Raw genomic sequence first — 12,728 nt, 5'->3', positions numbered from 1 at the left:
ACCCACTTCAGTCTTTATAATTGCCTCCCAGCCCGCATAGAAATATACATGCCGGCATCCCTCACTTTTGCATACAGACAAATTAAGCCCAAGCTCCATGACATTGTATACACTATTAACCACTCTTGTCTGTTCCTTTTTTACTCATTACGCACGCACATGCTCAAATGTTTTTGTTGGGTAATAATGTTAGGTATAACTTTTAAATACAAAAAATTTTGTAAAAAAAATGAATCTAACTAATAAAAAATATGTTTTTTTTTATACTTTTAAAATGGAGTCACTTTTTTACAAAATCTTATATAAAATTTATCAATTTAAAATTTGTACGAATTATTTCTCACATTTATAAAACATATATAATTATCCAAGCTGAAAAGATTGAGAGACACAGAATAGAGAGAGAGAGAGAGAGAGAGAGAGTTCAATGATGGAGTCTCTTGCTTCCCAAATCTGCTCCCACATATCCTCTATCTTCTCAAAACCCACGCACCCCCACCCACCGCCCTTGGACCTATTAACCACCGAACTGACCACCGTTTCGTCCCAAAACGGTCGGGTCTTCCTCTACGGAGTTGGGCGAGAAGGCCTTATGCTGAAGGCCCTCTGCATGCGCCTTGCCCACTTGGGCCTCTCCTCCCACTTCGTCTTCGACATGACCACTCCCCCCATCACCACCAACGACCTCCTCATCGTCTCCGCTGGTCCCGGCGGTTTCTCCACTGTCGATGCCATATCCAGCGTGGCACGATCTCACGGCGCCAGAGTTTTGCTCATCACTGCTCAGCCGGAGACGGGTTCTTGCGTGAAGCACGCGAGTGCGATTTGCTACGTGCCAGCGCAGACCATGGCGGACGATGGAGGCGCTGTGGAATCTCGGCCATTGCTTCCAATGGGGAGTGTGTACGAGGGGGCTCTGTTTGTATTGTTTGAGATGGTGGTGTATAAGTTGGGTGAGGTTCTGGGTGAGAGTCCTGAGGCCGTCCGATCCCGCCATACTAATCTGGAATGAGATTGGACCCATATATTGTACTGCTGAAATCTTGTCTTTCTATTAATAATAAATACAAATTAGAAAAACAAGAATTTTAATTTTTGTGCAATATTAACAAAACATAATAGGACAATTAACAGATTTCTTTCTTTTTTCCAAATTTCCGACTCTCACAGCATCTCTCCTATTTCTTTTTTTTTCCTCTTTTGTACGCGCAATAGCAACAACAACTAAAATCGCAACAAGAAGCTTAGAAGAACAGCACAGCTACCATTGGAAGGATTATATCCCAGCAAAAAGTTGAGAACTATTGAGTTATAAAATCAAAAGCAACCGAGTTGATTCGATCCCAAGAAAATCTATTAGAGGACATTACACCAATAAATGCTAAGTTTCTCAGGAAGAAGCAATGTATCTATGGGATTCCAATAACATAGAAGAATTTAAGAAAATATTATAGTATTTTCATGATGTGCTTGTAATCTGGTGTTCTTTATAAAATAGCCTATTATGGTTATCGATCCAGTTGAAATTGTAGGATAGGTGTTTGTAAAAAGCACTCTTAGAATGTGAAGTGGAATGTCTTGTTTTGGTTTGTAATATTAGAAAAACTCAATGCCGGTCGAGTATAAATCTGATTTTTACACCAATCAATAACCATTGACCACGTAGGAGGTGCAGGCTCCAAACACCTACACCCGCATGCAGGAATCACAACCCCCTTTCCTTCAGAACCCTTCATCTCCCCTTCCATCAAAACACAATTCCGATGAGATATTCTGACGAGATCAGATCTCCTGGCGCAGATAGTATGTACTGCTACCCAAAAATTGAACTAAAAACAAAGGAAGAATCACACGTTTTTTATATCCCCGGTTGCCGCCATACCCATCTGGACGTTAGGGTGCTCATCCTCACTCATGAATTTGGACCAGTACTAGTGAGTCTTCCAAACCCTGCCCATCTCTTCAATTGGGATACCCTTAGTTTCAGGCAAGAAGTACACAAGAATGCAATATACGGGTAGACTCTACTTAAGGTGAAAACTTATTGTTTCTAAAGGACGTATAAGAAGTTTAAAAAAGTGAACAGAAGATACAATGAAAAGTTGAAAACTTTGCTGATATTTGTTCCAAACGAGTGCAATGACAGCATACAAGTGTCCATGATCATTCTTCTATTCGATTGTTCTTTCCTTATTTTCACATTTCTTAATTTACTTAAGACTTGTAGAATTAGCATATTTGACGGAGTATAGTTTCCATACAGGGCTAGAATCATTCGGAAATTACATTCTATTCATGTATAGCATTTTTGTAAAGCTTATATATAATTTACAGATCACTCAAGGCCAAATTGATTCGGCCATTCACACAATACTTTGACAATAAGAAAATAGTTATTTTACTTATTATTTTTATACCACACATGTGCTAATAGAAAAAAATAAAAAAATAAAAAATAAAAATAGATGTACGCTATAAGAATAATGAATAAAAATTTTTATAAAAAAAAAATAGTAAATACATATGTTCAATGACCAGTGTACCTGAGCTTGCATTCTCACACTAAAAATGGAGATATCATTTAAGTAATTTCTTATTTAAATGATATAATTAAATATAATAATAATAATAATATGTTTTAGTATTTACTATTTGGCCTAATCCTGAGCCATATTGTGAATACGTGACCAAACTTGAGGATTAGATAGGACTGGATTTTGTGACCCCGCAACAAGCCACAAAGCGTCGCCTCACTGTCATTGTTTCCTTATCCTGATAACATGTAATGCATTTAATTCTTTGACAAGTGGGCTTACAAATATTGTACGTACCATTAATTCCATTTTCATCTTTTGTCACTGTTATGAACATACAAATCTTTGCATCATGGGTTACAGAGAGATAAAGCTTTTGATATTTTCACTTTTTTCTGTTGTCTATGAATTCTGATACGCAGTAGCTCCCACAAAATACGACATTTTGGGCTGTAAGGTTAACATGAAGAGAAGAAGTTTGTGGGTATAATTTTTTAGTAAGCTATCAATAGATGAGACAAAATCTACTTGCAATCTAGTGTGAAAAGATATTTGTATTTGGTTCTTTTATACGGTAATGGGTGTGTTACATTTAGCTGCTTCATGTAAATTTGTTAGTAACCCAAGTAAAGGCAAAAACGTCATGTGTTTGCACTCTTTTCTTTATTAAGTTGTAATCTTTTCGAGTGGCTGGCCAGAAGTTTGTAATGATTGTCACTGGTGGTTAGGCAAAAGAAAAAGAATCACGCAATAAAAACACAAGCTAGGTCATCAACCTCGTGAATTAAAGAGGTTTGGGTGCGTAGCTGATAACATTAGGGATGTAATCGGTCTGGTTCGGTTTTGTTTTGAATAAAATCTAGGATCGAACCAGTAGGTACCGGTTTTACATTTTTCAAAATCAATTACGTATCGATTATCCTCCTAAACCGGTATTCCGATTTTATCATTTTCCTGTCCGGTTCGGTCCGGTTTTAATAAAATATATATTTATTATATAAAAAAAAAACTGCTATGTAAAAAAAAAACTGCTATGTAAAAAAATTATGCTATTAGTATAGCTTTGATATAGCTTTATATAAATTATATGCTAATATATATAATTTATATTTATCTACTAATGTCTTATGTACTTATCAAAAAAATATAAAGAGTTTTAAGTGTATTAGGCCATTAAAATTTAGTAATAATATTTGAGTGATTTTCTTTCTTTTTAAGTTCTTACTTTTTATGAATCTATGATAAAATGTTATTAATAAATAATATATATTTATAATATTATATATTTAAAGCATATGATCAATTAAATTTTCATGTTTAAGATTAAACTTTTATTTTATAAATTAAAATAACATTATCTTATATATAATTATAATTTATATTATTATATATTATATATAAAAAAATATATATAATATAAAATATATAATATATAACATTAAATAAATAAAAAATATACACATATTAAATAGTACCGGTCCGGTCCGGTCTAGAAATGACTAGAACCGAAACCGGACCCTTTTTTTATTTTATGAAATCGGTTCCGGACCGGACCGATTCAAAACCGGCACAACAAATCCGGTCCGGTCCGATTTTTCAATTTTTCAATTAAAATTTACACCCCTAAATAACATGGGAATGGAATTTAGGAGCAGAAAACATCATCATCACCATCTGGGCTCCGCCTCTTGTTGTTCAGTCTACTTTAATAGCTAAGTTATCCACTCTTTTAACAATGAAAAGAAACGTTAGGGTTAGAGAAAAAGAAAGGACAATGAAATGTTAGGCTGGTTGATGGCTATGATCGATCCCGATTTGCGAGAAGAATGCCCCAAAAGTTGTTACAGAGTTTTGATATTTCGCAAAGACCTTTTGGTCTAGAAGAAGAACTTGGCATATTTTGTTTGCAAGTATTTAAGTTTTTTTTATTATTTGAAAAATATCTTATCTTATTTTATTTTATTATTATAATTATTTTAAATTTTTATATAAAATATAATAAATAATTTAATTTTTTTAATCTTAAAATAATAATAATATTAAAAAATAATATTCTAATAATATTTTATTTAACTTTTATATTTCATTTAAAACCATCTAATCTAACCTAAGAATTAACAAATTGTTTCTATTGTAGCGGCAGCCGATTTTTCACCACATGTTTTTAATCGAGAAAATAGAAAAAATCTTCAACCCAAACATCTTTCCAACAACAACAAAAACGCCTTTTATTTATCTAAAAACATTTCATCCAATCGTTTGTAAGTTACCGAAACAAAAACCAATGATCTTTCATTAAAAACTTTTAAAAACATCTCTCTCAATCACATGTTTATTCAAACTTATCGTTTCTTTAAACAGTACTTTTGTCCAAAGATATTTTTAGGCGCAGTTTGGATGTCTAATTGATTTCATTTCGTTTCATATAATTTCATATTCACGTCTAAATATTACTTAAACATAAATAGTTTTTAATTTTTTTTCATATTTTTTATCTAATCATTACTAATCACTTTTTCAAATTATTATATAAAATATAATAAATAATTTAATTTTTTTAATTTTAAAATAAAAATTATATTATAATAATATTTTAATTTTATAATATTTTGATTTAACTTTTTCTCTCATTTTCTAAAATCTAATAAAAATCTTAACTCGACCTATTTTATTACTATTTATAGATTTCTTAACGCATTTTATCTACTCTCCAAATAAGACCTTAATTCAAAAACTATTTTTATTTCAAATAATTAATATTTTTTACTCAGTAGTTATCAAATACTGTTAAATTTTGTATTAGTAAATGTTTATGTGGATAGAAATAATAAATAATCTCTAACATTAAAATATTAAATGCTTATGCCTTGTTTTAGTTCATGAAACTTTCAAACCATCTCATATTATTTTAATATTTAAACACCATTAAAATAAAAATATTTTTTAATTTTAAATTTTTAACTTTTTTATTTAATCATTATCTAATTATTATAACTTTATCAAACTTTTAAACAAAACAAAAAAAAGAATTCAACCTTTTCAAATCTTAAAACAAAATTTATATTAAAAAATTATATTCTAACTCTTTTTAACTTTATAATTTTTGTATTTAATTTTTTTTTCATTTCTTAAAATTTTATAAAAATCTTAATTCAAATCATTTCAATATTATCCATAAATTATCTTATTACTATTTACAAATTTCTCTTACATTTCATCGGTTTAACTTTAACAACTAGACCTTAATTTCGAAGCACCAGTTAGGATTAAGGAAACAATTCTTCTACGTACAAGCATCACGCCGATGAATTGTGCACCAAAGGCTGGCGTGGACTTTCATATGCTTTATTAAAATAAAAAAGGGAAAAGAGACGATGATTACGTATTCGCTCAACAACTCTGTCTTTCTCAAGTTTCTTTATTCTCTTTATTTTTACTTCTCGAACTAGCAACTCCAACACCATTGAGTTGCACCCTCAGTTAAAAGTCTTCGTTCTACACTACACAAAAGTAAAGCACACACAAACCACCATCTTTTTTTCTTTTTTTGGTCAAAAGCACCAACATCAAATTGTCATTTTATGATTGATGCTATTATGAAGAAAAACATGAATATAAAATTCTTAATCATTCCATATGGATAAAATGATAGCAGATGATCCAAATTTTTTTTTTCCTTATTGGAGATGGCAGATAGTCTAAAACTAAGCTGATGTACTCACTCCAGCAGATGGAAGATGACCCAGAAGGAATGTCATAACATAGAAATAATAAAAACTTCCAAACTCAACAACACTACATAAAACCACCAAACCACCAGGGAGAAGACTAGGTGTTTGTTGCCCGTGTGTAAATCTGTTGGCTTGAATGTGTGGAAACCATCCTAATCAAGCTCTTGCCATTAATTTCTTGATTTCCCTCCTTGCAAGTGATCCACTAATCCTCAAATAGTCGGAGAGAATGGAGGGGGTGATAAGCTTGTATTTGGGAGCCTCAGAAAGGAGCTTGTCATTGGTACCCTGGTCGAAAAGCACCATGTTGTTCACCTTCTCCTTCTGCCCTCCCCTACTCCACTTATTCTTCTTCTGCTTCCCACCGCCAGATTTGGCAGGCTTAGAGGAGGGTGGAGGAGCCTTGTCTTTCTTTGGAGAGATCGGACATGATCGCAGAGACGAAGAGAGCGAGCAAGAGATAGAAAGAGGCTATAAACCAAAATACATGGAACCTCCTTACACCACCACCGTAAATCAACCTGCACCTCGTACCAAAGCCCACGCTCAGCCACAGCAAATCACTGTTGAGTAATGTGGAGTCTGGTCTATACTGCTCGAGTGGAGTTAGGCAAGTTCGAACGCTCGATATTAGCTTGAAATGAGTTCAAGCGAATGCGGGAAGGAAGTTCGCTCGACACATCGCTCGAGCGAACATGTGTTTTACACGGATCTAGGATTTTTTCCACTATTTGACTATATATATGATTATTATATCATATAGCCGTACTGTAGAAACACTGTGGACGTACATTAATTGATCCATCATTGTAGTGTGATATTTCTCAATAATAAAATCCTCTACAGCTCCCGTAGACGTAGGTAATTTGCCGAACCATATAAATCTTGTGTCGTGTGTGATTGTTTTCTCGTTCTATATTATTTTTCACTTTATTATCATCATTTTTCACAACAATTGGTATTAAGAGCCAAGGTTCGAGTCTGAGAAAAAACGATGGTTGGAGATGAATTGAAGGCATCGGGGATCGAGAAGTTTGATGGCACGGATTTTGGATACTGGAGGAGGCATATAGAGGACTACCTCTATGGGAAGAAACTTTATCTTCCACTATTGGAAAAGCAACCGGAAAAAATTGATGATGTTAATTGGAAGCTGTTGGATCGACAGGTTCTGGAGGTTATTCGATTAACCCTGTCGAGATCCGTTGCACACAACATCATCAAGGAGAAGACAACTGCGGATCTCATGGCGGCTTTGTCAGGTATGCATGAAAAGCCATCAGCGATTAACAAGGTACATTTGATGAAAAAGTTATTCAATTTGAAGATGGAAAATGATACGTCTGTTGCACAACATCTGAATGATTTTAATAATATCACAAATCAATTGTCGTATGTTGAAATTGAATTTGATGATGAGGTACGTGCACTGATACTATTGGCTTCACTGCCAAATAGTTGGAAAGCCATGAGAATGGCTGTCAGTAATTCTGCTGGTAAATCTAAATTGAAATATGATGATATTCTTGATTTGATTTTGGCTGAGGATATGCGCAGGAAAGATTCAGGTGAGATCTCGAGTTTGAGTTCAGTTCTAAATGTTGATTCTCGAGGGAGATCATAAAACATGAACTCAAACAGAGGAAGATCAAAATTGAAGTACAGAGGCAAGAGCAAGTCGAGGCCTGGTCAGCAGGCAACTTGCTGGAATTGTGGCAAAACTGGCCACATAAAGAAGAACTGCAAAAACCTTAAGAAGACCGAGAATGATAGTGCTAATGTGGTAACAGAAGAAGTACATGATGCACTATTGCTTGCAGTTCATAGTCCAGTTGATGACTGGATACTGGATTTAGGGGCTTCCTTCCATACATCTTCCCACTGGGAGCTAATGCAGAATTATGTTGCAGGTGATTTTGGAAATGTGTATTTGGCTGATGAAAATGCTTTGAACGTAGTGGGGATGAGAGACATTGATATTGCACTTCCTGGTAATAACAAATGGACCTTGCAAAAAGTCAGGTACATTCCTGAGTTGAAGAAGAACCTCATTTCTGTTGGGCAGCTCGATGAATGTGGTCATTTAGTGGTGTTCTCATATAGCACTTGGAAGGTTACAAAAGAGGCATTAGTACTGGCTCGGAGTAAGAAAACTGGTACACTATATATGACTACTGGTTTGATTGACACTATTGCTACTACCGTTGCAGAAAGCATAACAGATTTGTGGTATTGTAGGCTTGGCTATACGAGTCAAAAGGGTATGAAAGAACTTCTGTTTAGAAGCAAGCTACCAAAACTGAAATCAGTTGATCTCAGTATGTGTGAGAGTTGTGTTATGGAAAAATAAAAGAATGTCAATTTCTTGAAAAGTGATAGAACGCCTAAGATAGGAAGACTGGATCTTGTACACACAGATGTGTGGGGTCCTTTCCCAGTGGCATCTCTTGGAGGTTCTCGTTATTATGTCACATTCATTGATGACCATAGTAGGAAGGTATGAGTTTATTTTTTGAAGCATAAATCTAATGTATTTAATGTATTCAAAATTTGAAAAGCCATGGTTGAGATAGAGACAGGTTTGAAACTGAAATGTTTAGGGTCTGACAATGGTGGTGAGTATGTCGATGGTGGGTTCAAGGAGTATTATACAGTTTTGGGTATCAGAATGGAGAAGACCATTCCTGAGACACTACAGCAAAATGGAGTTGCTGAGCATATGAACAGAACCATTAATGAGCGTACTAGAAGCATAAGGTTGCACACTAGACTACCACCCACTTTCTGGGCAAATGCAATCACCACTGCCGTTTACTTGATAAACAGAGGGTCATCAGTTCCACTAGATTGTGGATTGCCTGAAGAGGTTTGGAGCGGGAAAGAGGTCAAATTTTCTCATCTTAAAACTTTTAGCTGTCTTTCTTATGTGCTTATTGATTCTGATGCTCGTAGTAAATTTGAGGCTAAGTCAAAGAAATGTTATTTCATTAACTATGGAGATGAGGCATTTAGCTATTGTTTCTGGGATGATCAGGGTCGAAAGATCATAAGAATCAGGAATGTGATTTTCAATGAGAAAATTATGTACAAGGATAAGTCTAGTATAGCTTCTGTAATAGCTCCTCAGGAGTCCAAGTTTGTAAGATTGGATGACCTACCAGATGTCACAGTGCAGTGTAGAGATGTGAGTGACAGGGAGAGTGGGTTCAGTGCACCAATTCCTATTATTCCGCAGGCAGTTTCAGAACCGTCCATTCCTATAGTTGCAGTTCACAGGTCAGTTAGGACCATACGTCCTCCACAACGTTTCTCACCTATTTTGAATTACATTATGTTAACAGATGGTGGAGAACTGCAAAGTTATGAAGAAACCTTGCAAGATGAAAATTCTAACAAGTGGGAGCTGGCCATGAAAGATGAGATGGATTCCCTGTTAGGGAATCAGAAATGGGAGTTGACAGAACTTCCATCGGGAAAGAATGCATTACACAACAAGTGGGTGTACCAGGTGAAAACTAAGCATGATGGCAGTAAGAGGTACAAGACCAGACTTGTTGTAAAAGACTTTTAGCAGAAGCATGGTATTGATTACTTTAAGATCTTTTCTCTCGTGGTGAAGATCACAACCATCAAGATGGTACTAGCTATGGTTGCTACTGAAGATTTATTTCCTGAGCAGTTAGATGTGAATACAACTTTTCTTCATGGAGACCTTGAAGAAGATATCTATATGCACCAGCCTGAGGGGTTTGTGGTACAGGGAAAGGAAGATTCAGTTTGCAGATTGAAAAAGAGCTTGTATGGCCTAAAGCAAGCTCCTAAACAGTGGTACAATAAATTTGATAATTTCATGCACAGTGCATGGTACATTAGATGTCAGGCAGATCACTGTTGCTATATCAGGCACTTTGACAATTCTTACATTATTCTGTTGTTGTATGTGGATGACATGCTTATTGCAGGGGTTAGTATTGACAAGATCAATAATCTGAAGAAGTAGATGTCAGAACACTTTGCAATGAAGGATTTGAGAGCTGCAAAGCAAATCATTGGCATGAGAATTGTCAGAGATAGAGTCAGAGGTACGTTGAGACTCTCGCAGACCGAGTATGTAAAAAAGGTACTCAGCAGGTTCAATATGAACAAGGCCAAACTAGTTGGCACACCCTTTGGCAGTCACTTCAGACTCAGCAAGAATCAGTCACTTCAGTCAGAGAAGGAACAAGATTACATGAGTAAGGTTCCTTATGCCTTAGCTATTGGTTCACTTATGTATGTTATGGTTTGCACAAGATCGAATATCGCCCATGCAGTGGGAGTTGTGAGAAGATACATGAGTTGTGACGCCCCCAAATTTCGTTTGGGATCGGACAGACATTTGAAGCGTCGAGACATACAACAGAAGGTTACCTGCCCCCGTTCATGACATATAAGATGCAATATTCCTAACATGCATCTAACAATATGCAATATTCGCAGCGGATAAATTTTTTCTTTAGCAATACTATACACCAAATTGAAAATATCTCAAATGCTTAAAACATACTTCATACATAAAAATCCATTGAACAACTAAGATCACAACACTAGTCCAAAATAGTTATGATCCAAAAAGTACTAGAGATGCAACTCAATCGTACAAGTAGTAATTTACGTAATTACTATATTAACATTTATGTCGCACCGTTACTTAGTCAACTGTATCTAGTTGATCAGCTCCTGATTCTCCTTCAGGTCCTGTAACAAGATCTACCATTCGGGAGGAATGGTAGTTGGGACTACCAAAGTGAGATTTGATTACAAATCTCAGTAAGTTAACAAAAAACTTTCACACAAGCTAATAATGCATGGATGACAGTAAAAGCATAAATGCATAATCAAATTCATAAGTAATTAAAGCATAACTTGGCGTACAACATAGTATAATTGACATAACTTAAATTGAAACATAAATTGAACTTGACTTGACATGAACTTGATCTGAAACTTGACTTAGCATGAACTTGCTTTGAAACTTGAATTAACATGAAAAATACATACTCCACAGTTGTTGTGGCCCCATGTATTCTACGTGTAAATACATACTCCACAGTTGTTGTGGCCCCATGTATTCTACACAAACTTGACTTAACATGAAAAATACATACTCCACAGTTGTTGTGGCCCCATGTATTCTACGTGTAAATACATACTCCACAGTTGTTGTGGTCCCATGTATTCTACGGAAACTTATTCTTTAACTGCTTAAATACATACTCCACAGCTGTTGTGGCTCCATGTATTCTATGTGTCACAATTGCTGTGTCTCACGTAGTGTATGTGCCACAATTGCTGTGACCCCATACATAAGTAATCAAGATGAAACGTGACTGGAATACGAAATGACTGAAACACGAAATGACTGAAGCCCTGACGTAACATAACGTGACTTGAACATAACTTGAAATACATGACCAACTTGAGATAGAAACATTTCGTAACATAGCATAACATATAATAGACAACATATTTAACATGACATACTTGCAACAGTGAATATTATATGACTTGACATACATGTAATAGATGGCATACTTAGCATGACGTACTTGTAAGGTACAGTAATACATGACAGAATATATTATGTAACAAATACAAATTTAATGACAGAATAAATTCTGTATAATAGACAATTACGTGATAACTTGGCATGGTATGACATATATGATAACACACATACATACACTGTAGTTCCTTTACTTAGCACACATACACAGTAGACTGCTAGTAAGTTAAAAGCTAACTTACCTCGATCTCCGCGTTTCTTATAAAACTTCAAGTGCGATCACGAGGAATTGTAATTAGTGATTCTAAAAGTTAGAACTAAATCACTAATAATTTGAAATATGAAAAATACTAACTTAAAGAGTAAAATTTTCATTTTACTCTCTACATGTGGGAAACTGACCGTTTTACCCATAATTTAAGGATTTTGCATACTAACTCCAAAAGTTTCCAAAATTTACATTCCTCACGTAAATTTTGTTCTAAACTTAAATATCAACTTAGAAAAATTTAAAACAAAACACAACTATGAAGAACATACTATGGCCGAAACATCCATAGGCCATTTCCCTTGATTTTTGTTGCAATTCCTTCCTACTTCAAAACTCATGCTTAAACCAAAATTTTGCAACAAACATCTTCCAATCCTAAGTTCAAAATCATACTTAAAACATCCATTTAGAAAAAGCTAATAATTAACACCAAACTTTTTTGTAAAAAGATCCAAGCACTTGAATCACAAGTTTTGACCTTAAATCAAAACATCTCCAAGAATTTCAAAAATCAAATCTTACTTCTAACATATTCATAATATTATCCTAACATCAACCATGCTTTAAATCATCAAACTAAAGTCACCAAAATCACAAAATAACATTTGGAGTTTTTGGTTTTACACTTAGTCTAAAAACAGACACTT

At 34.6% G+C, this 12,728-nt stretch overlaps 1 protein-coding gene and 1 pseudogene across 1 annotated transcript; one reads left to right on the top strand and one right to left on the bottom strand.

Moving 5' to 3' along the window:
* Nucleotides 1-370: 370 nt before the first annotated feature.
* On the top strand, nucleotides 371-1,086 carry LOC122303219 (3-hexulose-6-phosphate isomerase). The gene has a single exon (XM_043114869.1). The coding sequence runs from the start codon at nucleotides 428-430 to the stop codon at nucleotides 1,010-1,012; it is 585 nt and encodes a 194-aa protein (XP_042970803.1). The 5' UTR covers nucleotides 371-427; the 3' UTR covers nucleotides 1,013-1,086.
* Nucleotides 1,087-6,320: 5,234 nt separating this feature from the next.
* LOC122304469 lies at nucleotides 6,321-8,348 on the bottom strand (annotated as a pseudogene).
* Between the last annotated feature and the right edge of the window lie 4,380 nt (nucleotides 8,349-12,728).

This window comes from Carya illinoinensis, chromosome 3, assembly GCF_018687715.1.
Source record: "Carya illinoinensis cultivar Pawnee chromosome 3, C.illinoinensisPawnee_v1, whole genome shotgun sequence".
Lineage (NCBI taxonomy): Eukaryota > Viridiplantae > Streptophyta > Magnoliopsida > Fagales > Juglandaceae > Carya > Carya illinoinensis.
This window is presented reverse-complemented; position numbering and strand designations above follow the sequence as displayed.

What these genes read in the sequence shown, in the direction of transcription:
- LOC122303219 (XM_043114869.1), top strand. Translation starts at nt 428, where the DNA reads ATGATGGAGTCTCTTGCTTCCCAAATCTGCTCCCACATATCCTCTATC.